This window comes from Pteronotus mesoamericanus, unplaced genomic scaffold, assembly GCF_021234165.1.
Source record: "Pteronotus mesoamericanus isolate MK-2021 breed Mesoamerican mustached bat unplaced genomic scaffold, CSHL_Meso_final contig_42, whole genome shotgun sequence".
Lineage (NCBI taxonomy): Eukaryota > Metazoa > Chordata > Mammalia > Chiroptera > Mormoopidae > Pteronotus > Pteronotus mesoamericanus.
This window is the reverse complement of record NW_026555157.1, coordinates 8695296-8722870: the sequence shown is the minus strand read 5'-3', so window position 1 is coordinate 8722870 and position 27575 is coordinate 8695296. Positions and strand designations below refer to the sequence as shown.

General features: G+C 33.8%; 1 protein-coding gene across 1 annotated transcript in view; it reads right to left on the bottom strand.

Annotated features, from left to right (window-relative positions):
- The window catches only part of CBLB (Cbl proto-oncogene B), a 207846-nt gene that overhangs the window by 60676 nt on the left and 119595 nt on the right, over nucleotides 1–27575 (bottom strand). Inside the window, exons 7-10 of the mRNA XM_054577335.1 lie at nucleotides 25238–25375; nucleotides 22072–22159; nucleotides 19382–19513; nucleotides 7260–7463 (exon numbers count right to left, since the gene is read on the bottom strand). Of these exons, the coding sequence (XP_054433310.1) occupies nucleotides 7260–7463; nucleotides 19382–19513; nucleotides 22072–22159; nucleotides 25238–25375 (562 nt within the window). The remainder of the gene's footprint in view (nucleotides 1–7259; nucleotides 7464–19381; nucleotides 19514–22071; nucleotides 22160–25237; nucleotides 25376–27575) is intronic.

The following is a 27575-nucleotide window of genomic DNA, read 5'->3' as shown; positions in this document are numbered from 1 at the left end:
TCCTTTGTATTTACCCAAAGGAGTTGAAAACTTATGTCCACATAAAAAACCTGCACACAGATGTTTATCACTGCTTTGTTCTTAATTACCAAACGTTGGCAGCAACCAAGATGTCCTTCAGGAGATAAGTGGATAAATAAAATGTGCTACATCCAAGCAATGGGATATTATTTAGTACTAAAATGAAATGACCCACATCAAGCCATGAAGAATCCTAAATGCACATTACTCAGTGAAATAAGCCAATCTGAGAAGGCTACATACTGTACAATTCCAATTATATGACATTCTGGAGAACCAAGAACCCATTAAAAAGATCAGGAGTTGCTGGGACTGGGGTGGGGGAGATAATAGGCAAAACACTGAAGATTTTTAGGACAGTGAAAACACCCCACGATACTATGATGTATATGTAACACTGTATACATTTGTCCCAACTCAGAGAATGAACACCACCAAAAGTGAACCCTAATGTAACCTTATAAACTTTGGATATTAATGAGGTGCCAATAGAGGTTCATCAATTATAACAAATGTACCACTTTAGTGGGGGGATGTTTATCACCATGATAATGGGGTAAGCTCTGCTTGTATTGGGACAGCAGATTCATAAGAAATCTCTGTATGTTCCCATCAATTTTCCTGCTCTAAAAGCTATAAAAGTGCTGTGAAAGTCTTAAAATACAAAAAGAACACTGAACAAAACCAAGGAAAACAACTACCAGCAACAAAACGTCCTCTAAGATGGTGGAGAGGAGAACTCTGCTGCATTTCTCCCTGCAGGCAGGAAATGCAGGCACCTTCCCACTTTTATTAAAAACATGGATGTGTTTGTGTCAAGTGAGGCTTACTACTTTAAATTATCGTGTTTCACAAGTAACTTCTCAAAATTTGTAGATACTACAAATCAGAAGCAACCAACAGGAAAACTGAAACATAGTTGGAGAAATATTAAGAGGTGGATTAAGAGCTGACTTCTCTTTGAGATTTGACAGGGAAGGAGGTCAATAAAATTGCCAACAGAGTCTATTTTAAAGAAGTTGCAAAGAGCCTCACAGGTGGAATAACTTCAAGGGCACAGCTCCATTAACATGTTAAACACTTAACTACACAGAGCTATGCTGTTTCTCCTTGAAGTACCTTTTATGAGAAGGACATCATTTCCAGGTTAGTCTCCATAACACTAATAATTCTTTGAAGTTTCATATTTTACTTTAAACATTTCTATGAATTTTGCATCCTGAGCCAAATACATGTGATTTTAACTTAAATCAGTGGTTCCCCTCTCTTCATGCAACTTCCCCTTAAATCTTGTAGCATAATGTAAGTTGCAAGAAGTATGTCTTGTTGATTGTAGCAGCTTCTTATGGCCTTTGATTCACCCAGCCTCATAACCAATTTTGGGAATTCAGGTAAGGGTGACATATAATTCAGAAATATTTCCATAAAAATGGTTGAAAAACAAGAACATTCTCAGAATTAAAGGAATAAACTTTAGTTGCTGAAAAATGCTCTCATGTGAAACCCTTAGTTTTCCAAAATATCAAATACAGCTGGTTTGAATAAGCAAGTACTATTTAGTTACTACTTCAGATAATACTTAACCATTTCAATTTACATATGTAGAAAACAAGACTTATAGGCTCATCTAAATTACTTAGTCCTTAAAATGTGATTTCAGCTGACATGTTGGCAACTTTGCATTTTCTCTGACTTTTAAACATAAAAGATGGTTTTTGAGTATATTATTTTAATGAGGCTATGCAATGAAGTCATAACTATGAATAGATATTGATACATTAGAAAATACAGCCAACTGCTTGCCAAGCTAATATAGTTTTGATGTCTAATGCTGTTAAAGAATGATAGGTAATGGTATCTGAAAGAAAAAAAAACAAACTTCCATAAACATCTCAAAAATACTGATGTTTAATTCTCAGAAGTACAGCAATATTTCAGCAGTCTTAAGTAACACTATATAAAAAATTAATGTTAATTACAACAATTATTATGTACCAGCACCAATGGTTTTCCATGCATTAACTCACTGAATCTCAGCCCTCAGTGGTAGGGGTTCACAGACGAGGTCACTGAGGCATGGGGGTTAAATAACCAATGCAAGGCACACAAATTAACTAGCCAAACTAGAATATGAGCCCAGGCTGATGGATGCCAGAGACCATAGCTTTAGGATAAGTACAATTAGGGAGAGCATCACCACTGTTCATAAAAAAAACAAAGCGCGCACACACACAACGCCCCCCCCCCCACCTTTTTCAATGGCATACTATGCATCATATCACGCAAGGAGCGGCCTCTGCCCTCCAGGAGCTCATAGTCCACCACAGGAGGCTGACCAACTGCCAGATTTCAAGTGCTTGCTTCTCCTAAACCACTATATATTCAAACCATTTTTGCAGAATACGCAACAGTATCTTCAAGGTCCCCTACAACACCAGGCAGTGTTTTGCTTGGTTAACCATATACTAATAAAGAAAATGTTACTATTTTGCGCAGAGAGCTTTACGAACATAAGTAAACCTAACGCAGTTAAATGGCAAACATGAACCTGTGACTCTGGATTGCTCACTGTCATCCCTGACTTTATCTGTGTGCACAGTGGAGAGGCAAGGACTACTGGCAGGTGTTCAGAATGATTCCCCTGTGTGGCACTGCCCCTGGGAGGCAGGACATTTCAAATCTCTAGCCCTGCCCACTAAATGCCAGTGGTTTCCCCTACCTATCGGTCATTGTTAAAACCAAAAATGTCCCCACATATTTCTGAACACCCCTAGGAGGCAGAGCTGCCCATAGTGGGGAATCATGTTCTACATTGTGAATGTCTATATTGTTATTCCTGTATTTCACTTTTGTTGTAATCTTTGTCATTACTGCTCCAGCATAGGCTCAAGCCCTGTGGGTGGAATCTAAGTCATGTCAAAAAGGCAACATTCTTCTAAAAACACTTCAAAGACACTGATCGTACACATAAACTCCTCAAGATTAGCATTATTATGGATCCTTTCTTTACGTTTATTAGGAAAAGCAAGAATTAGATGATAAGTTTTTATAAGTAATATGTATTTTAACTGGTGACAACAACATTAGGAGAATGTATTAAAAAATTAAGTGCCTTGACCTATGGCCATACTGGTTTTTGTTCTTATATAGCAATTCATTTACATTTTATGTAGTGTTTTAAAAAAATAAAAATTTTAAGATCAAAGGAATTAATCTGGGTTCATATACCAAGCCAGCCTGTCAACATTTTTATTTTGTATGCAAATCTTTATTTATTTTCGCTTGTAATTTTATGTACTTGGTGAAGAAGACATCCTATCAATATAACTGCTAAGGAACTATTAAGATGCCTCTTTACACCTTTGGCAAAATGAAACAAACTTCTGACTAGCAACAGGCACCTTTTCTAAGCTCTGATCTCACTGAAGTCAGAGAGAAGGATGTGATCTTACCAATCATACCCTGGAATCCTTTGAGGGCTCACATCAGATCTAATCATCCTAGAAATTCTGACAGATCAAGAACAAAGACAATGGTACAATTTTAAGAAAAATCTAAAACATCTTCTAGTTAAAATCATAAAATAGCCTATATCAAGAAGGGTGACAAATATAAACTGTATTATAGATCTGTAGGTTCTGTTTCCTTCTGTAAAATTAGCATTATTAAATATGCTTAACTTGTAATAATAAAGTCTATATGTTTAGTATGCTGCTATTTATGAACTCCAGCTGTAGGATATCACCATGGTAATAGGAATATATAAAGAACTCAGTCCTGTATGACATGATGGAGGCATGACTAATTTAAAGAAAGAAATACACTTAAGATAGGTAGAAAGATTCCACAATATAGTCATCAGCCTGTTCATAAAAGAGGAGACAGATGAGTATTTAAAAAAGCAGATAAAAAATTGAAATCATTCTGCTGGACAATGACTGACAGTCACTCCTGGAGCTGAGAAAATTAAATGGTTTTAAAATGAATGAATAAACCAAACTAAACAAGCATAAAAGAGACAGATTCATAGATAGCAGGATGACAACCAACTAAGGGGGGAGGGTAGAAGGTGGAGGGACTGACCAAAAAGGAAAAAGGACTCAGACAACAGCATGGTGATTACAGGATAGGGGGAAGGGATATAAGGAGACTAAATGGTAATGGAAAAAATACAATTAAAAAATGGGAAAAAAGGAAAAAAATGAATGAGAAAAAAGAATGATTTAAAAAACATAAAGGAGATGCCCTAGCCAGACATCTCAGTTGGTTAGTGTCATCCTGATATGCCAAGGTTGAGGGTTTTGACCCCCTATCAGGGCACATACTAGAGTCAACTAATGAATGTATAAGTAAGTGGAACAACAAATTGATGTTTCTCTCTCTCTCTCTCTCTCTCTCTCTCAAACCAATCAAAAAAAGAAAAAAGAACTAGAGGAGGAAAATTCTGGGAGAAGAGCTATTATGTTCAAATGACCACGTGATAGATCTTCATGAACTCAGCTATAAGACAGAACTGAATAAAATCAAATTGTATTACATCAAATTATACATATATATTCAGTCTTCAGATTGGAACAAAGACAGAAAGAAGCGTAAAATTGGGTCACTGTCCTCAAAGAACATGTAAGCATGCATGTGTGTTTATGATGTCATTTATGATAATACTGAGTGTGTTTAGGTGCCAGGGAACATGACCATAGACACGACACTGACACTAGGCTTAAGAATGAAGAGTCTAATACAGAAGACAGTCCTCTAACAATTTAATATACTATGGAAATAGAAGTACATATACAGTGTTCTAGGAACATAATGTCATAGCAATATTTCTGTCAGTTATTCAGAAAGAACTGATACTGAGATCTACACTAAAATTTAGGTTTTACTGAAATTTAAATGACAGCGAGTTGTGAAATATTATAAAATTGACAATTTGTTTAACTAGGAGCAGATCGGTGCACATAAAGACATGTAATTCAAATATGCTTCTTAGGAACAAATAATTCCAAATTTTTTAACTTTTTCCTATATCTAACTGCCATAGGAACATATAGAGGTAACACTGGTTGTACTGAAAACTTTATTGAATGACTCCACTGACTGCCAAATAAGCCACTGAAGTGAGACTTCTGGAACAATAATGTCTGAAAGCACATTCTCCTTGTCACATAAACTAAAGTGAAGGTCAATGTAAAAATCTTTCAGCTCCCTTGACAGAAAGCTCACCAGTGTGCCAGGGAGAGAACAAAACACGCACGGCGTTGAGATTGGTAAAAAGATCAGGGCAAACCAGTAGAGTCACCTCCCAGCATTCTGTTCATTTTATGCTACCAGTAATTCCTTTCACTTGTCAGAGCCACTACTGAAAAAGCTCAAGCTTCAACTCAACTCAATGGAAGACAGGCCAAGACTGCAACATTTTCCAAATCATACAGGGCAAATACTGTTTCCTCCAAGCAGTAAATACACAAAACTCTTGAAAGAATTACTCTTCATGCCCCACTCCCCTCCCCTGACATGAATCACTAAAAGAAAAAATTCCATTTAGTAAAGAAAATCGAAATGCCTTTTTGCTAGCTAGAAAAAAATTACCATCAAGTTATTTAAACTGCCTGAACTGCTGTCTGCTTTTCAAACACTTTGCTCTCATTCCTTATTATCCATTCATTCAATATCATTCTTCACCTGCTTACGGTGCCCTAGACCTGGGGACTGCAATCTTCTTCATAAAGGCCACATAGTAATATTTTAGGCTTTGCAAGCCAAGAGGCAAAATCAGTAAGATTACATAGGTACTTATAAATATACATCCATTTAAAAGATAAAATCATTCTCGGCTCACAAGAAAAACAAACAAAAACAGGCCATAATTTGATGATTCCAGTGCTCGGTCATAGTCTTATATCCAGATACAGCAAAAGCCATTAGGTTATTAAAGTTCAACAAATGCCCTTTTGCACCAAGACTTAGCTTATTCCAATAAGAGCCTGTAGGAATGATCTAATGAAGTTCTACCCAACAGAATTATCTACTGAATAATAAATACTTCTATTACATCTATCTTCAATACATATTTCAACACCTATAGAAAAATGTTCTATATCTGCAGAATTTAATAGGACAGCCACACCACAAGTGGAAACTGAGCATTTCAAATATGTCAAGTGCATCTGAGGAATACGATTTTTACATTTTATTACCTTTTAATTATTTTAAATTTATTTTTGAATAGCACATATGTCCTCTCCACCAAGTGTTTCCCCACCAGAGTGATAAATGTATATGGCAAATACAATCTGATGCTACTACACATTATGATCACTCCACCTGGATGGCAAATAGGTTTCATGTTACCTGCCAAATCTTAATGAATTGCAGCGGAAGTTCTATAGGCAAAGTCTGGACTCGGCAGGGATGAACACCATGACTGATTAGCCATGACTGCCATGAGTCAGGAGGAAAGGGGTCACCTTCACATGGTATTTGCAGGCCCTTTCATACCCATTGCCATTTTGCTGATATTGAGACCACAAAAGTTCTGAGTATAATCTGAATTTCATGTATCTTACTGTACAGAGAGTAGCGTGATATCTAGAGTCCAGCTCTCTTGATCACTGTATTTCTGGTTTGTAAATTACTCAGCTGGCATTCTGATTCATTGATTAGTCTCTTGTGAGCTTGGTTATATAGAATCCAACCAGGCAGTAGCATCCATTCTCGGTGAACTGAAAAAATCAATTTTCTGAGTTGGCAATATTGATAAACAAACCACAGATTATGGTAAATGCACAAAGGTTAATGTTATGTGACCTCTTAGTAGCCACACAGAAGGCTGGCTTTCCTGGGAAGAAAATAACTGTATCAGATGCTTATTTTAGACTCCAGCAAAGACTTTTTGATCAGTTTCATCGTTTCCAATTTTAGTAATTTTCATTCTTAAATTGTTCTTCACAAATCTCCTACTGCCAGTCTTAGATAACGTATAGTTCTATACAAAAGTTCTCACCATCTGTCGTTTTGAGGTCTAAAACTAGTGAGAGTACACTTTTGAGTCCACAGTTCTTTCACAGTGTATGAATTCATCACCTTGTCCACAGTACTTCTATCTTCACCTTTCTTTTGATGCCTTAATCTTTCTTTCCAAAACACAGTCAGTCAGTCATACCCCATGTGTGACAGCATCATTTCTCTTCATGCCCACGCACCACCCTAATTGAACCTATGTTTTCTAGTTTTACCTTTCGAACATTTGCCAATCGATTCATCATCAAGGACTCCTCTCGGTCGTCATCATCATCCAAGTCCAGCATCGGCATTCCGAAAGGGTCAATGATGCTACAGCACCTGGAGCCTTCGTCTCTTGGATCAAAGGGGTCCACAATTATGGGCTCTGTTCCTTTTATTTCACAGCGACAGAAGGGGCAGCCCTGGCCATCTGACTCCTGAACAAACACAAAAAAATGTGCTTATTGGTCTTTGTTCAAATGAAACAGTATTGGGAGGGGCTAAAGTTTTAGAACTGTAAAAAGAAATCGCAAAAAAGAGGTTTTAGGCTAGTCAGTGGGGGAAAGGTATGTCTTGGGGAGATAGTGGAATAGAACATAAAGCCAAAATATATGATAAATGTTCAGTATATCAAATTTCATTTTAAAAATTTCCTTTAAAAAAGTTTGGCCAAAGAAAAGGAGTCTAACCTAATTTTCCTGAATGTTTGCTTACAATGTTAATGTATCAAAACTTTGGTCCTGCAGAAAACTGGAAATTGAATCACATCCTTCTTTACCAAAAGGCACTGGTACTAATTAAACATTTTATGACAAAAATTTATTATAAATAAAGAATTAAAACAATTCACTTTAAAATCCACTCTGGAAAAGTTCCTGTGCATAAAACTATGACTAAATACTGCCATTTTAATTGCCTCAGTCTTTTACAATCTTGATTCATAAGTGGAAAAAAATAAAACAACTCTGTATCCAGGAGCCACCATCTATCCCAAGAGCCTGACATCCTGATGCAGCTCCTGTGGGACACACTACTATGTGAGGGAGTTAACTTCATCCTTCATCTTCTTTCATACTACAAAGGATTTGTGCAAATATTTTTAAGACAGAGATTTACTTATGGTAATTATTAAAGATTTTATTCAAAGTTTCCCTACCCCATTTCTCAAATGTAACCGCCCTAAGAACTCATAATTGGCAGGAAAATAGGGCAAGACTGTTTTCTTTCCCTGTTGATAGTGCTGCCTTACAAAAGGCAGATGCTTTATAACATCCACGGCTATATTTTTGTTTCTGCATTATACCCTGGTGTTAGTCGTGTGATTTAAAAAATGATAAAAGTCATAAAATCATTTGAAGGCAGAAATGGGATGAATTAGAACCATTTTAAAGATGAGACAAGGGATGCAAAGAGAACTAACATCTTTAAAGAAATCATTCAGTACTTAACTCCAGACTGCCCAATCCACTTGGTAGGATGGAAAACTGGACACTACCTATCCTGCAGTGATACTCTAATCAGCAGTGGAACAACATTCTCACTCTCCTCTCATGGAACAATTACTGAACCACCCTCTGAGGCAGATCCTGTGGAAGGCAGTTTATTCTTCCCAAGTGTAACTCAAATTAACAAAGTGAACATCCACATTGCCGCAGATATTGTCAAAATAAAGGAAAACGAAGACTTTTTAGATTGGTTAATGAAAAGAAATTGTAACACTCTATTCACTTACTGTTACATAATTTGGGCAAGAAACGTGGAATGGTAAAATAATTGAACTAAAGTGGTGGAAAAAATACAGACATGCTAATAGAAAATCCTTTGGTATTTATTGCCACACATGTTCAGGCCTGGTGGGTTTCAAGGCAACTTACATATTACTCCGTCTATATTTTACAGGTGATGAAACTGAAACTTAATTCTTCTATCTTACATTGGTATTTTCTAACACAAAACTAAACCTTTCTCCTATCTTCTAATAACAAGAACATTAAATTTAAGTGTGTATTAAATATATATTGTCATCTGGGTGAAATTGTTATTCTAAAAGTCAAAAGGATGGTATCTTTACTGTATGAAGGGTAGAAAGCAGTACTCTAGGCCCTAATTCATTCATACATTAAAAAATTTTTACATTTTACAGAATATTACAGAAAATTGTAAACATATAAAAGCAGAAAGTGTAATATTGGTTGGCAAAAAAGTCCGTTACATTTTTTCATAATATAAAAGACACATTTTTCATTTTCACCAATAACTTTACTGATTTGGATATTTTGAGTATGTCGACTATCTCCCATTATTGGCTTCTAGTGGGTAGAGGCCAGGGGTGCTGCTAAGTATTTTCCAATGCATAAGACAGCCCCGCAGCAAAGAATTATTTGGCCAAAATGTCAATAGCATGAAGAAACTTTGTAAACCACTTTACATGACGTTCGATCAGTCACAGCACCTTCTCCATACACTGTACAAATCTTTTTTTGCATTTTGGTTGTGTTTTTACCTTTCTTGAAACAATAAAGAATAGTATGCCAAAAATGTTGCATATCCTCTTCCATTTTCAATATTAAAATGGTCACACAAAAATTCACCAATTTTGATTTTTTAAATGCATGCTGATATGACAGCTGTCACAAATAATCTTACAAAATTGTTCTGAGTAAAGTTAAAGACAACTAAGCACTATTAGAGCCATGGTATTGGGGGAAAAAAAACAAACAGAAAAAAAACATAACAGACTTCTTGGCCAAACTAATAAATCTGTATGTACCCATCAACCATTATCAATTCATGCCCAATCCTGTTTCAGGTATACATTTACTTGCTTTCTCCACTCTTGGATTATTTTGAAGCACATTCTACACATGACATAAACTCATCTGTAAATGTTTTAGGGCTCGGGCTAGTAAGTATGCATGCCTAAAAATTAGAAAATATCTTAAGATCTAACTACAATAAAATTACCATAACTAAAAATGAATCCATTCAATGCAAAACATGGTAGTCATGCTATTTTTGAGTGCACCTCTTAGAATGTATGAGCCACTGGCTTTGACTACAAAGGCTTTTCTTAGACCCATCAGGGTCAATACACTTTTTTTTGTTTGTTAAGGGGGACTTACAATTTCCTAATAAAGGAAATGTATCTATTTCCTAATAAAGGGTAACTAAAAAGGTTAAATTTGGAAAGGGAAGGAGATAAAAGGCAATAATAGCATCTTGATGGTACCAGAAAGAGACTGGAAACAGTCTATTACAAAACCCAATTTAGGTTCTACTCCCTCTCTCCTATCTGAAATGCTATACAAATTAGTGATGTGTGTTATGAATAGCTGTCTTATGCATATATATCACAAGAGATATCTTCTGTCAGCTTTATCTTTGTTGAAGAGTTTGTATTACTCACTAGATTAAAAAAACCAGCTGCTATATACATCGTTTTTGACTTGCAAACACAGATGACACTGAATATATTTTCTTTACAGTATCTGCTGTAACATGACTTTACCTACGTCACTCTTTCTCCATACACCAACTACTACCATATGCAAATTAAGCTTAACCGTAAGTCCCCACATGCCACCATGGTACTCTGCCCTCGTTTCTATTAGACGGCTGACTGACTATACATGAAGAATGCCTTCAGTAGGCATATAACTCATTAGCACTGAGCCTCAATAATTAAAATGATGTTTCTGCCAACATATACTTAATGCAAAATCAAGAAACAATATGTTAATGACAAAGAAAGACCAATAAATAACCCCTTTTCTACCCTCCAACATATTAACATTCTGAGAAATGCTAAGAGGAAGTACTTGGGACTCCACCATTCTAACTGAGTAAGTAAATTTCACTTCCTCAAATAAGAAGTACTCACAAAACGAAAGATACAGAAGTTATCGGTGGGTACTATGCTTATCTTAAACTTAACGATGTAATATGCTCATAAGAAAATAATTCAGACAGATGCTAGCCATTAATACTATAATTAAGCAATTTTCAACCAGTGCGTCATGGTACACTGGGGCGCCGCGAGAGGTGTGCTGTAAAATTTTTAAAATATGCAATACCTGACTATTTAGTCAGGGGCGTGGACTTCTTTTCCCATAGATTTTCAAATTAAAAAAAAATGACAACAGCCAATACAACAATAGTCGTCTGTTGTGAATGAATGAAAATGATACCATTTTTTTTGTCACATTGGTAAAAAATATATTTTTTGGTGTGCTGCAAAATTTTAGTAATTAGTTTGTGTGTCATGAGATAAAAAAGGTTGAAAATCACTGTATAAGTTAATGATATTAAATATAAAGATAAGCTTGCCAACAAGTCAACATTGACAGAAAAATACAAATAATTTAAGGTCCAAAAGAATTTCCCATTCTTTAGTAACACCCTATGTAAAAATCCTAGTTTATTACCAGAATCACCTCATTATCATGTCAGCCACCTTCCATATTGTTTTAAATATTGTTCAGATAGATATTATCTCTTAAATACTTTCTTTTAATTTTTTTTTTTACAATGAACATTATACGTAGTACAATTTATTTGCTTTCAGGATGATAATTTGATTTAAGGTCAAACACGTCATGGCCTCACGCATACACAATGCAAATGGAAGGCCTGAGAGGATACACAGGGCTCTGTGAGCCTCATTTCAGAGTGCATTTTATACCTTTACTGTGCGGGTGTGTTTTCTGTATCAGTCTAATTTACATCCCCTTGCTATACTTCGTGCAGATTTAAAGTTATCATAAATCTTTTTTCTAAAAATGGAACAATTAGAAATAAATAAATAACTAGATACGTACATGGACATATGCATACATTGAGAGTAAATTAGGTCCATAGTAAGCATTTTCAGAGCATAATAATTCCCATAGAAACTCAATAATTTCTTGAAAAAAAAACTGTACTAATAATAGAATAAATAAAAGAATGAGGGTCACTAATAATAATTTTATATTAAATAACCTAGAATGAGAGAGATCTCTGGTTTTGGTTCTCTTTTATGATGGGCACAAGAGGAAACACTGGTGAATCTAGACTTAGAATTTCTAGTTTTAAGTTGGGAAGCCCATGAAAACAGTGAATCAGAAAAGGAGCACAGACATTCTGAATCAGGACAATTGGACTGGAATAGTACACCCACCCAATGTGACACTGAATAAGCCACTTCATCTTATTTGTAGGGTCTGAGAGAATGTATGTTTTAAAGGGCATCTTAAAGATAAAGCAAGATAAATTCACTCAAAACTTTCCAAAGTGCTATATAAATTTCAGGTGGTATTCTCAAGAACCATAAAAGTATTCTCAAGAACAAACAAATATAGTAAGATAACTAAGAAAGCATATCTTAGCATATGAAAAAAAGCCTGAATATCCTTAAGAATTCTATCTTGTAATGAATTTAAAAACTGCAGAATTATCACTGTATATAAGTTAAGAATAATCAGAAATACGGCATATCTTCTAAAGTGATACCATCAGTTACTATATTAGGAATAACAACAACTAAAATTCCAGGCACTGTTGTAAGCACTAGGCACATACTGACTCATTTAATCCTATGAAGTAGGCACAGTTATTATTCACATTTTACCAAAAAGAAAATTGAAAGTTTTATATAATTTGAGGGAGGTCACACAACTAAACATGAATGAATAAGAAATTATATCCCAGAAGTCTGTTTTAAGATCCTAATCTTTCATCACTACACTATCAATCACTATATTATAATACAATAAAAAAATTTAAAATAAGTATGTTGTACAAGTTGCAAGTTTCAAATTAAAGAAGTTACTAAATAAATCAATAAATATTCTGTGTGCTCCATTTGAAAAGTCCCAGCTTTTAATATGAAGCTGCAAAGCTTGTCCTGCTAATTACACTGTTCCTTAGGGTATTTTTTTTAACATAGTTAAGACCTTTTCTTTTCAAGTATTTGTTTCTAGAATCCATTTTAAAACTTTAATGCATGAAGTTTACGAGGGTTTGCATTCTGAAGACATTTTATTTAATGGAGCCAACCTTTAAAATACCTACAAAAGGCCCTTGTTAGAGCCAATTGAAAATGTTTCCAAAGTGTCAATATCTGCTATTGTACAGCAAGACACATCATAATATAGTAAGCATCTGTTTAATGCAGTCACTAGGTTCAGAGACAAGCATTTCACCTACCAGATTTTATTTTTTCATATCTATTTCACCTTCTTTGTTTCTGCCATCCGTGGACTCATGAACTTTAGTTCATCTCATCATTGTAACAACGTTTTTGAACAACTCAAGAAGCCCCCACATTACTCCCAAAGTAAAAGAGGAGCTCCAACATTTTATCATATACAAAAAGACACAACATATAATAAAAGACACAAATACCAATTTATAACATTCTTTAAGGCAAATATTTACAGTACTAAGGTTACAGAATTTCACTGAGGCTAGAAATTGGTTGCTTTTGAAGGAAGATGCAGTAAGAGTATTTCTTAGTGCCTTAAATGTAATGGTACTGGACTGTCACCTGTCTTAGAGAACCACACATTATTATTCTTTCCTTCTGACAGTGCTCACTAAATATAGGGCATCCATAAATCTCTTTAATCACATGTCATATTAAAATTAGAGCTTAATGATTTTCATCTATTGACATTTTTATGAATTGCTATTTTGAATACTCCTATATCCTTCCTTTAAATTATTTTGAAAAAAGTATGCAAAAGAAATAATCACAGGAAAAAACTAATTTTAATTGAAGTCAGCAGTAATTCAAAACAAGGCTGCAACTCCAACTGATACATGTGTATCCATTTTTATTTTGAAAGCAATATTTGAGGAACATGATTTTGAGTTTATGCCAGTCATGAGCTCAGAAAGCCATTTTCTAGATTCCTGGGGGGAGGGGGGGACATAGAATGGAAGCAATTCCTTACCTTACACTTTATGTGATAACCTTGCAGTATCATAGATACATAACAGGCTACTACAAAAAAAAAAAAGGATGATATGGAGGAATTGAAGATAGAGAAAAAATATTTTGTTAATATCCGTAGAATAGTGTGGAAGTGAATGAAGCCCTCCAAGTTCTATTGCCAAAGTTAGAACATAAATGCCACACCCAGCATGATCCTCTTTCAAAGAATGCCTCTAGAGAGGTAATGATTCAACTTATTTAGTATTCTTTGCAAACTCTGGCTTACTTATTCAATTTATTAAATAACAAATGTTTCAGAAGCAGAGAAAAGTATCTAACACTTCTTCAGAGGCATGACTAATGGACCATTATGACAGCAATTAAAGAGTAACTGCTTGCAGCCTGTAACAACTGACACTGCTACTGTGCATTTCTTTAGGGTTTCTGTTAATTACCTAAACTTTAAGTCTCCATTGAATTTCAGTTAAAACAAAGTAGGGCATCAAAGAAAGGAAAGGTTGGCAAAGAACAACTTGCTAGAAGTTTACATAGGCATAATGTTTTATGGTCAGGGTTTAATTTTTCCGATTGGCCTCTGATTTATCAGAGCTTCTTGGCAGACATGCAGCCTTTAAAATCCTTTACAAATCAGCATGCTCAACCAAAGGAAGAGGAAGTAACAAAAAATACATCTTATCCATAAGTAAATTTAAAGGATAATAGGATGTCCATTTTAAGCAAATATTAACCCATGCCCCTTTATAAAACATAGCTGCTTGAGGGTAAGGGCTGTTTCTTAGTGTTTAGCTCAGAAACTGGTACAGAACTCAAGACATAGCAGTTGTTTAAGGAATGTTTCCTAGGTTAGTAAGTTAGTAAATGAACGAATGGATTTGAAATCATGGAGAATGATGGATGAAACAATCCATGTCTGTTTCTACCAAACCAGTTAGGAAATGCAAAATAAATTATTCCTGTGCATAATTAAGTATAAAAACTTAACTTTTTCTTCAAAGAAAAAACAAACAGGCATATAAAACAAAAACACTTGGCTTTAAAGTCAGAACATATGGACTCTAGCCCTGTACCATTTTAAATCAGGACAAAGTTGAAAAAGAGACATTTTAAGTACACGCAATAATATCCAGAGGCTTAATATTCATACATTTCCCATTAAATTTACAGGTTTAGATACAATGTTTGACAGTATATTGCAGAACTATGAAGATGTTCAATAATTTTGTTCTCTAATTCACCATCAGTTAGGTTAAGTCCAATGAGCAGTTCACTAAAGCTACAGTGTGGGGTTTTTGAATATGTAGTTTGTCAACTACGTAAGACTTTTATTTTTATTCAATGATGGGGGCATTTTGCGATTACATGTTTAAATGACTCTTAAAGACTGCTGTTCATACAACAATATGAAAGCTGCCAAAACAGTTATGCTGGTTATCAAGAAGCATCATGGTGTGAAATCTGTATGTAAATATAGAAATACTCAGGTTATCCAAAGTAAAAATGTCCAAAAGTTGAAGTTTCCTTTAACCACCAAGATCCTATTGAGATACAGAGACTATGTATGGAATATCACTTTGGAATTCTTTCAAACCTTGGCCTAAGAACAGTTTTCTTAAGGGTAGAGAAAACTTGAACAAGGGATCACAATGCAGGTTTCCAGGTGAGGAAAAGCAATAAAAAAAGTCTCAGTCTTGCCCTGACCAACGTGGCTCAGTTGGTTGAGCATTGTCCTGCAAAGCGAAAGGTTGCAGGTTGGTCAGGGCACAAGCCTGGGTTATAGGCCCGATCCCCAGTTGGGGCATGTGCAAGAGGCAACCAATTGGTTTCTCTCACACATTAATGTTTCTCTCCCTCTCTTTCTCTCTCCTTTCACCCTTCTCTAAAAATAAATAAATAAAATCTTTAAAAAAGTAAGAAAGAAACTCAGCCTTATGCCTCTACGTTCTATTATTGCAGGCAATAAAATTAAGATAATGTGGCTCAAAAATAAGTGGAAAAAAATCAAAATGTGAAAAGTTGAAGGGAATCACTCAACTACAGAATGGAAAAAAAAAATCAATGTGGGGTTTAAAATTCTTAGGATTCACTCTCAGATTTTTTGGGCATGAGAAAAGTTTTTTGATAAGATCATATATACTTCTCAGAAGAGAAATGGACAGAACAGAGACATTACAATGGCTTTTCACGGCTGACCTACAGTATCAATGTCTTTTTATTTAATGTAATCTTAGCCCTTTTCTTTTCTTCCCTTTACATAGTCTATAGCATATAATCATAATTAACAATGTGTAGGTAGGTAGCATGCCCCTTCAGTGAGAGGAATTCTAAAATAGGTAAAGTAATCCCTACTCTAGAGGAGAAAAAGGTAAATATGCAAATATTTACAATACAAATACAAGGAAGTGAGAGCTTACAGGAACATATATAAGAAAAGTATTTATTAATCATGAACTGTCTTGTGTGGGAAGAATTACAAATAATGCTGAAATAATTCCTTAGCATATTTTTCATTAATCTATGTGCAAATTCTATGATCATATTAAGATGTTAATAACTTTAATCACTAGTGCCATGAGTGTGGTTTCATTTGATTATTACTTCAACTTCTGAGTACTTATGAATTTGTCATTTTTTTTGCTAATACTTCACTTAGCAAACTACTATTTCATTACTACTTTCTTATATGGCTTCCCCTAAAATTCTACTCAGACTGTTTTCATTCAGACTGAGGAAGGCAATTTATGCACTTCCTCAATTTCTAAAAGTAAAACTGAGAAGTGAAATGTACTTCATAATAAAACAGAGAAAAAGCAAATGTTAACAATTTATCAGTATGATTAGACATATCATCATACAAGGCCACTCGATCAATGTGAAAAATCATGAAGTGAACCAAGGGCTTGATCAGCTACCAGCAAAAGGAATTACACCATTTGGAGAATGCAAAGTAATATACAGAAATATTGTGGCAATGTGGCAATGTAAAGGGCAAAGAATAATAAAACACCAACAACTGGGAAATGTCCCTGTGCCTTTTGCACATAACATACCTATTGCAAATACTTCACAAACTTAAAATATATAGCGTTGACCCTGAAATTTTAAAAGATGTATCTTTCAGAAAGTATTCAGAAAATAAAATATTGTTTTGTTTTATATCCAGTTGTGCTCTTTTATTCACACTAGGCAACAGGTAAACAGCTATTTTATACAACACTTTAAACAATAATCTTTTATTAATCAAAGGCGTCTGCCAAACTAATGGAAGTTTCTTAGTTTTAATCCACTTAACTTTCAAATATGAGTTAAGTATCAAGTTAAGGATGCCAAGTTCCTCAGTGTGTGTGTGACTGTGCTTCTAGACAGGGCTCCAAGGGAGGGGCTAAATGCACAGGTTATCCAGGGAGGCAGAGAGTACTGGGAGTTCGTGCCAACCTAAAATTCTAGTTTTCTTTAGGGAGGAATGCAAATTTTTACTGTTTTTACCTGTGAGAACCATGCTACCACCCTCAAGGCATAAGTCAATCCAAAGGAGTGACACACATAATTAACCTCTGTCAGTTTAAACACGGAAATACCAACTGGGTATCAGGTAAATGCAAAGCGTCCTTAAGTACTCTCATCCCAGACAGTGTGGCATTTGAAACACACTTGCAAATATTTTTTCCTTCTATCAACTTAACTAAATTTATTGTAAGTTATTTACAAAAAACATTTCTAAGTCTGCAAACTATTATTGCTAACACTTAAATAGCAATCAAATGCCCAGAAATTGAGAATGAGCTCACTGATGCCACACTAAATATCCCCCTTCCTGCAACTTCTCCTACACCGTGTAAAATTCACCACCATCATGAAGGAATAAAGGGAAATTAGGGCAAGGATATCAGGGGAAAACTGAAGTAAAATATAATCCCAGTGCGTAATACAGGGATGTTGAATGATTTTAACTGAGTAAACAAAGAAATCAGGAGTTCAGGGATGGCTTTGAAAAACTAAACTCAATTGTAATTCATTTCCTAGTTCTTCCTCTTTCTCTTCATCCATTTTTAAAATATCCCCAAAGGAAGAAGAAGGCCCTTTGTATAAGGCTGTGAAGAGGTGAAAATCATTATATTTTATTACTGAATAATGAGCTCAACAGGCATCAAGGCTCCTCTAGTCTGGCTGCCCCTGCCCGGACCCTCCGGAGCCGTCCTTCCCCAGGCAAGGCTGAGGTCTGGGCTGGAGGAAACACCAAGGACTGAGAGGGCTCCGGAAGAGGGTAGGGATGTCGATTAATACTTAACTGCAATTTTTAAAAAAGGCTTGAAATTTAATTATTTGCTTTCTCAATCCCATCAACAATATTCACTTCAATACTGGCTGTGTTAAACAGCAGTTAAAAATGGTTTGACCAAAATATTCTGAGAACCCTCCACATACTCAATATTGGAAATTCTATTCAAAGATCCATTTTAAAATCTCACCCTTTATTGCACTTAAAGAAATATAAGAAAGCCCTTGGGGAACCCAGTTATTCTATAGGTCTTATTAAAAAACATCAAATCAGTTTATATTTATTGAACATCTGCCTAGAGAGGGGGAGGCAGTTTATCTTCGATTCTGCTTCTGTAAATTGAAAAATTTAATGCCTGTTTCTGAGTGAACCATAAATATTTGGGAGACATTTCCTGTTGGATTCTCCTATTTTAGCCTTACGGAGCAACAGCAGGCATATGTGAGACAGGAGCCAAACTACCTCAGGAGAAGAGAGGTGGTTGAAACATTAACATACAATTTATCTACTAGGGTTTACTCTGCTTTAGAATCTGACCTACTCTACGTAGAATCTGATCTGTGGTAAGTTGTGTAAATACAGTTAATTGGTAACATGGATAAGTGACTTTTTGAGGCAAAGAGTTTAATACAAGTAGACTACTTATGACTAATATGAAGTTATGCAAGCAAAAGAAACAAAATATGAAGCACAGCAAAATAATCAAATTATAAACTAACAAGCAAAACAGAGACAAATGCGTCGATGGAGAGCAGGCTGACAGCTCAAGGGCAGTGGTGGTGTGTAGGAGGGATTGAACAAAAACAGAAAAAAAAGAGAGAACTCACAGACACAGACAACAGTGCAGTCACTGAGGGGGAGAGAGGCGTGAGGGAAGGTGGAAGACGATATGGGAGAATAAATGCTGATGGATATAAAATAAAGTAGCATAAAATTATCAAAATATAAAAATTTTAATTCTACAAAAGAATCAAACTATATAAATTAAAGAAACTTAAACACATGGGTTTTTTCTAACTATTCAAACAAAGTACTTATCACTACTATTTCCTAAATTACTAAGATGTAGAGAACTGAAAAGATAAATATTGATAGGAAATATAAGAAAGATATTCACGTGGCTAATTAACCCTTGATTATACCTGCCATGCTGTAAGACAAGAGGTGCACATCAAATGCCCACAAGGCTCAATCTTGACATCTTTGTCGTTCTCAGCACAAATTTTACAGAGCTGAAAAGTGGAGCCCATTTCACAATATAATTCATATTGTTCCTGGAATTTGGGGGGAGGAAAAAAGTAATGTTAAAGTATCTGTTGCATGAACTGTTAATGTTGAATTTTCTCAAATACAATGATTTACAGTACATCCTCGCACTTGATCATGTCAGAGTTATATTGCTATTTGAGACATGTTATAAATTGGTAATGATCATTTGACTTACAAAATAATTTTTAAAAAGAATTGAGCCTCTATCAGAAATTGTATAGGCTTTTTTTATTACTTCGAATTATTTTAATGTTTTATAGTATTCCTTTAGGAAGGGACTTGCTTCAATAGTCACAGTAATACAAAAGACAATACTTATGGTTTTAAAAATCAACATAATAAACTTTATTTTCTTTGTAAATGCCACATACTCATCTAATTTAATTGTCAAAATACAAATATATATGTGAATGTACATGATTCTGGCTGTACATTAAATTTTATTTCTTAGCTAGCTATAGAAATCCCAGAATGGAAGAAAAGCAGCATTTGCCAAGCCTTCCTTCACATTAGGTATGGTGGCCCACATTTATTGCCTATCATTTCCAAAACATAATAAGATATACTGAATTTTAAAAAATACTTGAGGGTCAATCAGTTTAATTTTTTCTCAAATTCTATATTATATCTCTAATTCTAAATTGATAATCTTTTCCCAAATTAATCACCTCAGCAACCAAAAACTGTTTTATTAAAACTTTTTCTCTTAATTTACTAGTTTCAAATATTTTGACATAGGAGATACAAATATCTTGGGTCAATGTAAAGAAAATAGAAAAAAAAGTGTTGTTTAATAGCGATATAAAAAATTATAGAAATAAAATTTGTTTAAATAAGACAATGTTCTAATCTAGGAAGTGCTTACATACCTGGTACTCAGTAGGATAAATAAATGACAATATTTAATACTTAACCTACTAAAAGATCTGACAATATTGGTGAGAAAAATTATATATACGTACATAGATTTACCTATATACATATACACATTCATATGTAAATTGTTACAATAATAAATGTATGTGTGACTATATATTAATTTTTTTAATTAAGGAAAAAAGAGAAGAGAGAATGGATCAGGGAAGAAAAAATAAATCTAAAGTAACCCAATATAAATTATAAATCACTGAAGTCCCTAAATACATAAGTATTTATGTTGGTTTTGACATCCAAGGGACCAATCTGCAATTAAAAAAATATTACCATTAAGCTAAAAACCTAGATGCAGAATTTAATGCAATGTAAGCGGTAAGCTAGTCAAATATCTGTAAGTCATTTAAGGGAATGAGACTATTCCTGAATATGTATTTTTTAAACAATGGTTTTATAAAAAAGAATTTTATAAAATATAAAGCACTTTATATTTAAATGTTATAGGGCACAGTATCATTACATAATTTAAAAAAATGGAAATCATATATTAAAGTTTAAAAGCTGCCCACAACACTGTACATATGTCAACAAGTATGTTTCACTTAATATCAAGACCACAGGGATTAAAATCTAAAGAATTAGAAATAAAATAAAAAATTACCTATTGTCTTCCGTCAAACCCATACTTTCTGTTTTTACAAGATTTTTATTTATTATACAAAGCACAAAAATATATGTTATCAGGTATTTTAAAACTAGGTTATATGTAAAAAGATCATTCCATCCTCTCCCTGACTCCCCATTTTTACCTCTTCAGTTAAAACACTGTTACCAGTCTGGTGTTTCTTAATTTTTATTATTTAAAAATATATTCTTATATTCATATTTGGTAATTTCTTTACTTACAGAAATTGAACTTAATGTGTTTTACAAAATGAAGTGTTACATAATTAGACTTTCCATAAACAGAACGTTTTTACATAAAATGCAGAGATGCCCGTGTGATTATGCAGAGCTACAACCATCCTCTTGCTAATGACTTTATGGTATAATATAGTAAGAGTAACATATGATTTTTTAACCTATGATAGAATATATCAGTATTTTTTAATTTTTCATTTTTATGAAAAATACTAAAGTGAATACCTGGAGTACAGATCTGAGTGTATATGCAACTGATACTTATATGGAATCTAGTGTAAAGATATTTTTATTTAGATTTTGATAAATACCGAATGTCACTCTCAAGAAAGGCTTTACCACGTTACACTCCCATTCATAATCTATGAGACTACCAACAATGAATTTATAAGAATTATTAACTTCAACTGGCTTCACTTATTCATTGGACTATGAAAGCTAATGCCTAGAGTTATCCTAGTCTGCTATGGAGTTTCCTAAGCCTACAGCTCTGCCATATTTATCTATCTACCTGTGGATTTATCTATCTCCTCAAATAAATAACGAAATTATATTGAAAGGCAGGCTATTAACAGCAGAAATTTTTTATTTAAAAAATGGAAAAAATGATGTGTTTTACTTTAAAACAATCTTAGAATTCCTTACATTATCTTTGCATTAGGTACCCCGTAGGTGATTTTGGTTCTAGTGTAAGTAGAGAATTTTATTTATGTCAAAGGTATCATAGATACTTATAAATTATAAATACATTTGCACAAATAGTCCTTACCTGTGTAACTTTTATATGATCATGGGGTGTAGGTTCACATAATCCAGTTAAATCAGGATTGTAACTTCTCCCATCAGGATAAAGGTAGCTGGGTTATAAACAGAAACTTTATTACTATAAACAAATCAGTTTTAATTACAATTAAGTTATTTAATCAAATTCTTCTATATTTAATCATACCTTTGTATATTTCTTTTTTTATGGAACTTATATCAAGAACCTATTCTATAATTATTTCCGTAATACAGGGTCCAGCAGAAGTAATGCCTGCTTAAGTGTGGCTGATAAGGTAATAATATGGGTGTGATAATTTATAGTTTTATTTGCACATTTCACCTAATATATCATATGGTGTTCTTGAGTGTGATATTGTTATATTACAGAATTACATGCTTATGATTTTGTAATAAAAAGGGGCATTATTTGTGCCGTATTGTTATGTTATTTTTAAAACATTTAAAATCTAGAAATTATTTTCATAAGAAATACATAGTAAGTATGGACTCAGCCACTAAGCAACCATTTTCAAATAATACCCTTACTATATGTCCATGAGGTAAGTTAAACATTTGTTTTAATGGTCCCTTGTGTTCTATTCCAATATACTTTGAATATACATATTTTTGCAATTATTACATCTTTCATCTGAAGCACAGTCAATGTTAAATGTATCAGTTTACATCATGCTTAACAACACGAGTAGAGAAAACTGGAACTAAGGCCACTGGTTTCCCCCAGGAGTTCTTCAAACACTTGCACAGTGTTACCAGTTCTCCAGCATCCCGTCCTATTTCTTTCCATCTCACCTTCTACGCACCCGGCACGTACACGTGTGCACACACACACATTTAAAGAAAGGACTACAATTTCATGTTTCAGTTACTTCAAATCAAGTTACAAACAAAGAGTGATTTATAAAGTACCATTATTAGACATAATTGAAATTAAAAATAAAAGTTATACTAATAGTGCCATCTTGTTGTATTAAAAAGTTTTTACTAAGAAACTCACTAAAATAAAGTTTATTGTGTTGGTAAATACCTATTTTACATTTTTTTAAATGGCAGTATTACTGCTGGATTTTGTCAATTTATTAAGTATTGGTTAATTTTGTTCTGTATCTTTCTGTCCTAGATGGCTTAAATGAAAAATTGAGAATATACCATTACAATGGTGAATATTTTAAAGGACAAACCACTAAAACTACTCTGTGAAGTAGCAAAAAATATTTATCCTTAAATGAAGAGTCTAAAATATGTTAGTGTTATAATATACCCAGGGAAACCCAAGAAAAATGAACTTAAAAGGACAGACAGTTCTCAAGTGGTAAGGAACAAATCAGTGAGATAAATTTCTTAAGATTTAAGAAAAGGAGTTGACTACATCTGACTACAATACAAATTTAGAGTGTCATTATAGAGATGGGATAAAATTCCACAAACATTAAATGTGGGGCGATAAGCAAAAGTTGTTAAGTAACTTTCATTTTATACCCCAAAGTGGCCAATTTTAAAAATTATTATATAACATTTTGATCACCACACTTCAAAAACATGTAGAAATTCTAGGAAAAAGTCTGAAATGAAAGATTGCAATTATGACAATAAGGTTGTTAGAGAACAGGTTAAAAGGTTCTTTTTATTCAACATATGAAGGGCAATTCAATGATTATTGTCTTCATTAAACCAGGGTGCCACTGATGAGCCCCTTGTAAAGGCAGTAAAGAAAGGACAAATCCTGGCTGGTTATCAAAATAAATTTATCACCGATGTCACACAATACTGGATTAGCTATGGAAGAACAGCTGACCCTGATGACAGCTGAACTAGATACATGACATCCCTCCCATATTTTTACTGATCTTAAAACAAAATATGATCTAATTAATATAATGTCAATTTTAATCTCATCTAAAAATCTGATCTATTTTAAAATCATATTAAAATTTCAATCTGATCTATTTTTAATGTAATCTATCCCCAAAGTGAAAATTCCACTCCCATGACAATGTTTGTGTATGCAAGTATGCTTGTGTAAATATTAACAGTTAATTTATATAGGTGTTTGGAGGCTAGACTACTGATTACAAATTATAGTTTGTTATTTTTGATTGACTTTTGAAAAATACTAGATGGAAGGCATTATAACAATATAAATAAGCTATATCAAATGATAGATTAGTCCACTCATAACCTCTACTTATAAGTTAAAACTTTAAGGCACATTTTCTTAAAATCAAAAATCCTGCAATCATAGTGAATGAAAGGTACACATATGAATCTCTGCTGCACTAGAGGTAAAATACAAATAACTAAGAGTAAAGTTATAATACTTAAGAGAAAAAGAGAGAAGAACACACTTAGTTCCAAAATTTGTCATATAATTCTTGTATGACAATTTCTAGAAAGCTCACAACTTTAAAAAAATGCATTCTTTTTCTTCACATAATCCCATCACTTTTTCTTTTTCTTTTTTTTTTTTTTTTTGCAATTTTGGAAAGGTAAAACGTAAATCATTTTCTCTTTGCTGGCTTGGTGGACCTCCTGATAGGTTTCTACCACAATCCGTGCTGCAGCGACTGAATCACATATGTCTTTGTGTTACTCAGGAAGGCAAAGGGCCATAAAGTCAGTGGGATGAAATGACACAAAAAATACAACAAAAGGAGAAAATGGGCATAGGGCTAAATGAATGATGGCTATGTTTACTATGAAGGGACTTTGTGGGTGGGCAAAAGGTTTACAGTTGTCCATATGGAAAATAATACCATAATTAATAAATAATACAAGGACAAACTGTGTGGCATACTCACAACTATAAACCTACTTTTGCCCACCCCTGTGTGTATGTGTGTGTGTATGTACAGTTTTAGATCTATTTTAAAACAACTTTTAAGTTGCAACTTCCTTTCTTATGAAAGATATAAATGCATTATCATTTCAGGTTGGAATTTATTTGCTATAATATATAGCGAAATTCAAATAATTAGGTTACCTTAAAATGACTATTTTAAGAGAGAAACAATAAAAACTAAGGAGCATCCATTTCCTACTCTCGAAATAAAAAACATCCATGCCACAGCCTCACTATCCCTTCTCTCCGTCTCAGAGCAGTCTGTATTCTTCACATCTGTGACTATGCCCTGACATCCATTTCTCATACTCACAATCCTTCCCTGCTGCCATCAATCAGCGCTTGAAATAAGGGCTTGTTATGTGGTATGGTCTGTAAGATATTGCCATCCCCCGTCACATAGCCAATGGCCCACTGTCCCAGTCTTGTGCAGCTTAACCGGAAAATGTAGCTGTAAAACATGGAAAAAATATGTTGAATTACATTCAAAATGTATATAAGTACTATACAATTTGTTAAGTTTTTTAAGCAAAACAATAAACAGAATCACTTAGAATTCCTGATATGAATTTTTCTTCTAAATTATTTTAACACTGTTGAAGTACATTTACTGATCTGTAAGAGAAGCAATGATCATTTCACTCAAATATCTCCAGTTATATCAGAAAATAATTTAAGTTGTAAACTATCGAACGATTTATTGCCATTACCAGTAGGGGATACTCTGTATAAAAGTGCTGGTGGTAAGAAAAAGCTATGACATAAATCATTTTTGGAAAGTAAAAATAAATAAGTAAAAAATTTACTTGTCCATATCAGACAAAAATTGAGCCAGCTCCTATTGTGGAATTCAATACTTCATAATTTAAAAATTATGTATTTTGGTTGTTAATAACTATCATTGTTTAAAAATATCCTTTTTCAAGTGTTTAGAAAAGAGCTGACCTATGAATACTAAGAACCACATTTTGCTTACAGAAGTTTTGGAAAGAAGTTCTTAGAAAAGTTTAAAAACATTCTGCTAAACAGCCTGAAAAAAAGAGTATCAACCTATCATTTATTGGCATCCTTTATCAGATAAAGAAAAGTCCATATAGACTGATGGCTGCCAGTTGCATCCCAAATTAAGTACAATCTGAGGAACCCAAAAGTCCTTGGAAAAGGCCCAGCTATTTTCTTTACCATGAAACCAGGGTTGGAACACTTTCCAAGACAAAAGATTAAACAGATATATTCTGTAAAGCTAATATTTATCAAAACTATTTGACTTAGTCATTAAGAGAGTTTTCCTAATCACGTTTTCAATACTCCATCATATTTTAAATATTATGATTTACCACAGACTAAACATTTCATCTTTAACTACCTGAAACTTAGTAGAATAAATTGTTACAGGGCAAGTTGGGAAAAAAAGGGAGACATCTTTCCAAAGGGGACTATCTCTTTATTAAGAGAACTATTCCAATAGTGATGAGACCTGGCTTTTGCTTCCACTGTTACGAACTTTCTGCAGATCTTTAAACAAGAGAACATAAAAGGGACTCAGTTTCCTTATTATATTTAAAGAATTGAACAAGATTAATTTTCCAAGTAACTTCTCTGTTAAACTGGTAAGACTGCATGATTCCAACCACATCACACTTTCAAATGATACTTCAGGAACAAAAAGATACTCTGATGCCAATCTAGACAGTAAAAGTCATGGGAAATCCTGGTTTGGGAAACTCTTGGATGAAAGAGAATGACTCATTTAAGCCACTGTCGACATGCAACATTATCTGACCTACTCTCATAGTCACGATGAAAACCAATTCTTCTTAATCTTAACAGAAGACTTCAACATGAGCGAAACTGTTTTATATGCCATACAAATTATTAATATAAAAAGGGGGAAATTTTCATTATAGCAAAGAAAGTAATCAACAATACCTGCTTGCACTTGAAAAGACTTTGCTAAAAGACAAATACCATTTGCAATACGAATCAAATAAAAATCATACTAGAAGAAAAAGACTTTAAAAAAGCAACCAAATTCCTTCCTAAAATGAAATGACCCCTATGTGAAAATCAGGACACTCATGGCCACTGAAGTGGTGACTCCTTACTCAAATGAGAGAGTGTGAGGACAGGTTTCCACTGCCATTACTGCCACACCCAGCACTTCCCTGGCCACGGCACCAATGGCTAGTATGTGCCTACTGCATTTCCAGACGAGATGTGGGGAAAATGCATTAAGCAGGGATGAGACATTTTCTGATCCCAGAGTTGCCATTAACAAGATGTGATTTCTTGGGCAAAGTAAAAGAAACTGAACAAACCTCTGTGAATCTCACTCAGTTTATCATCTGGAAAATAAATTCTGCAGCTGTAAAGAGGCATGGAATATAATGAAAGTTCTCATGGACATAAAATTGGCTTGGATTATAACACTGGATTATATATGTTTATGTATTTATATATGTTTATATGTATTTATGTGTTTAATCATAGAGCCAAATTGAATGTCTTGAAAAATAGTTTAAAAATGAACATTAAGCCAATATTCAAATATACACATACAATTTTTAAATTATATTTCATTGATTGTGCTACTATAGTTGTTCTTACTCCCCCGCTTTCTCCCTCCACCCAGTACCCCACTCCCTCAGGCA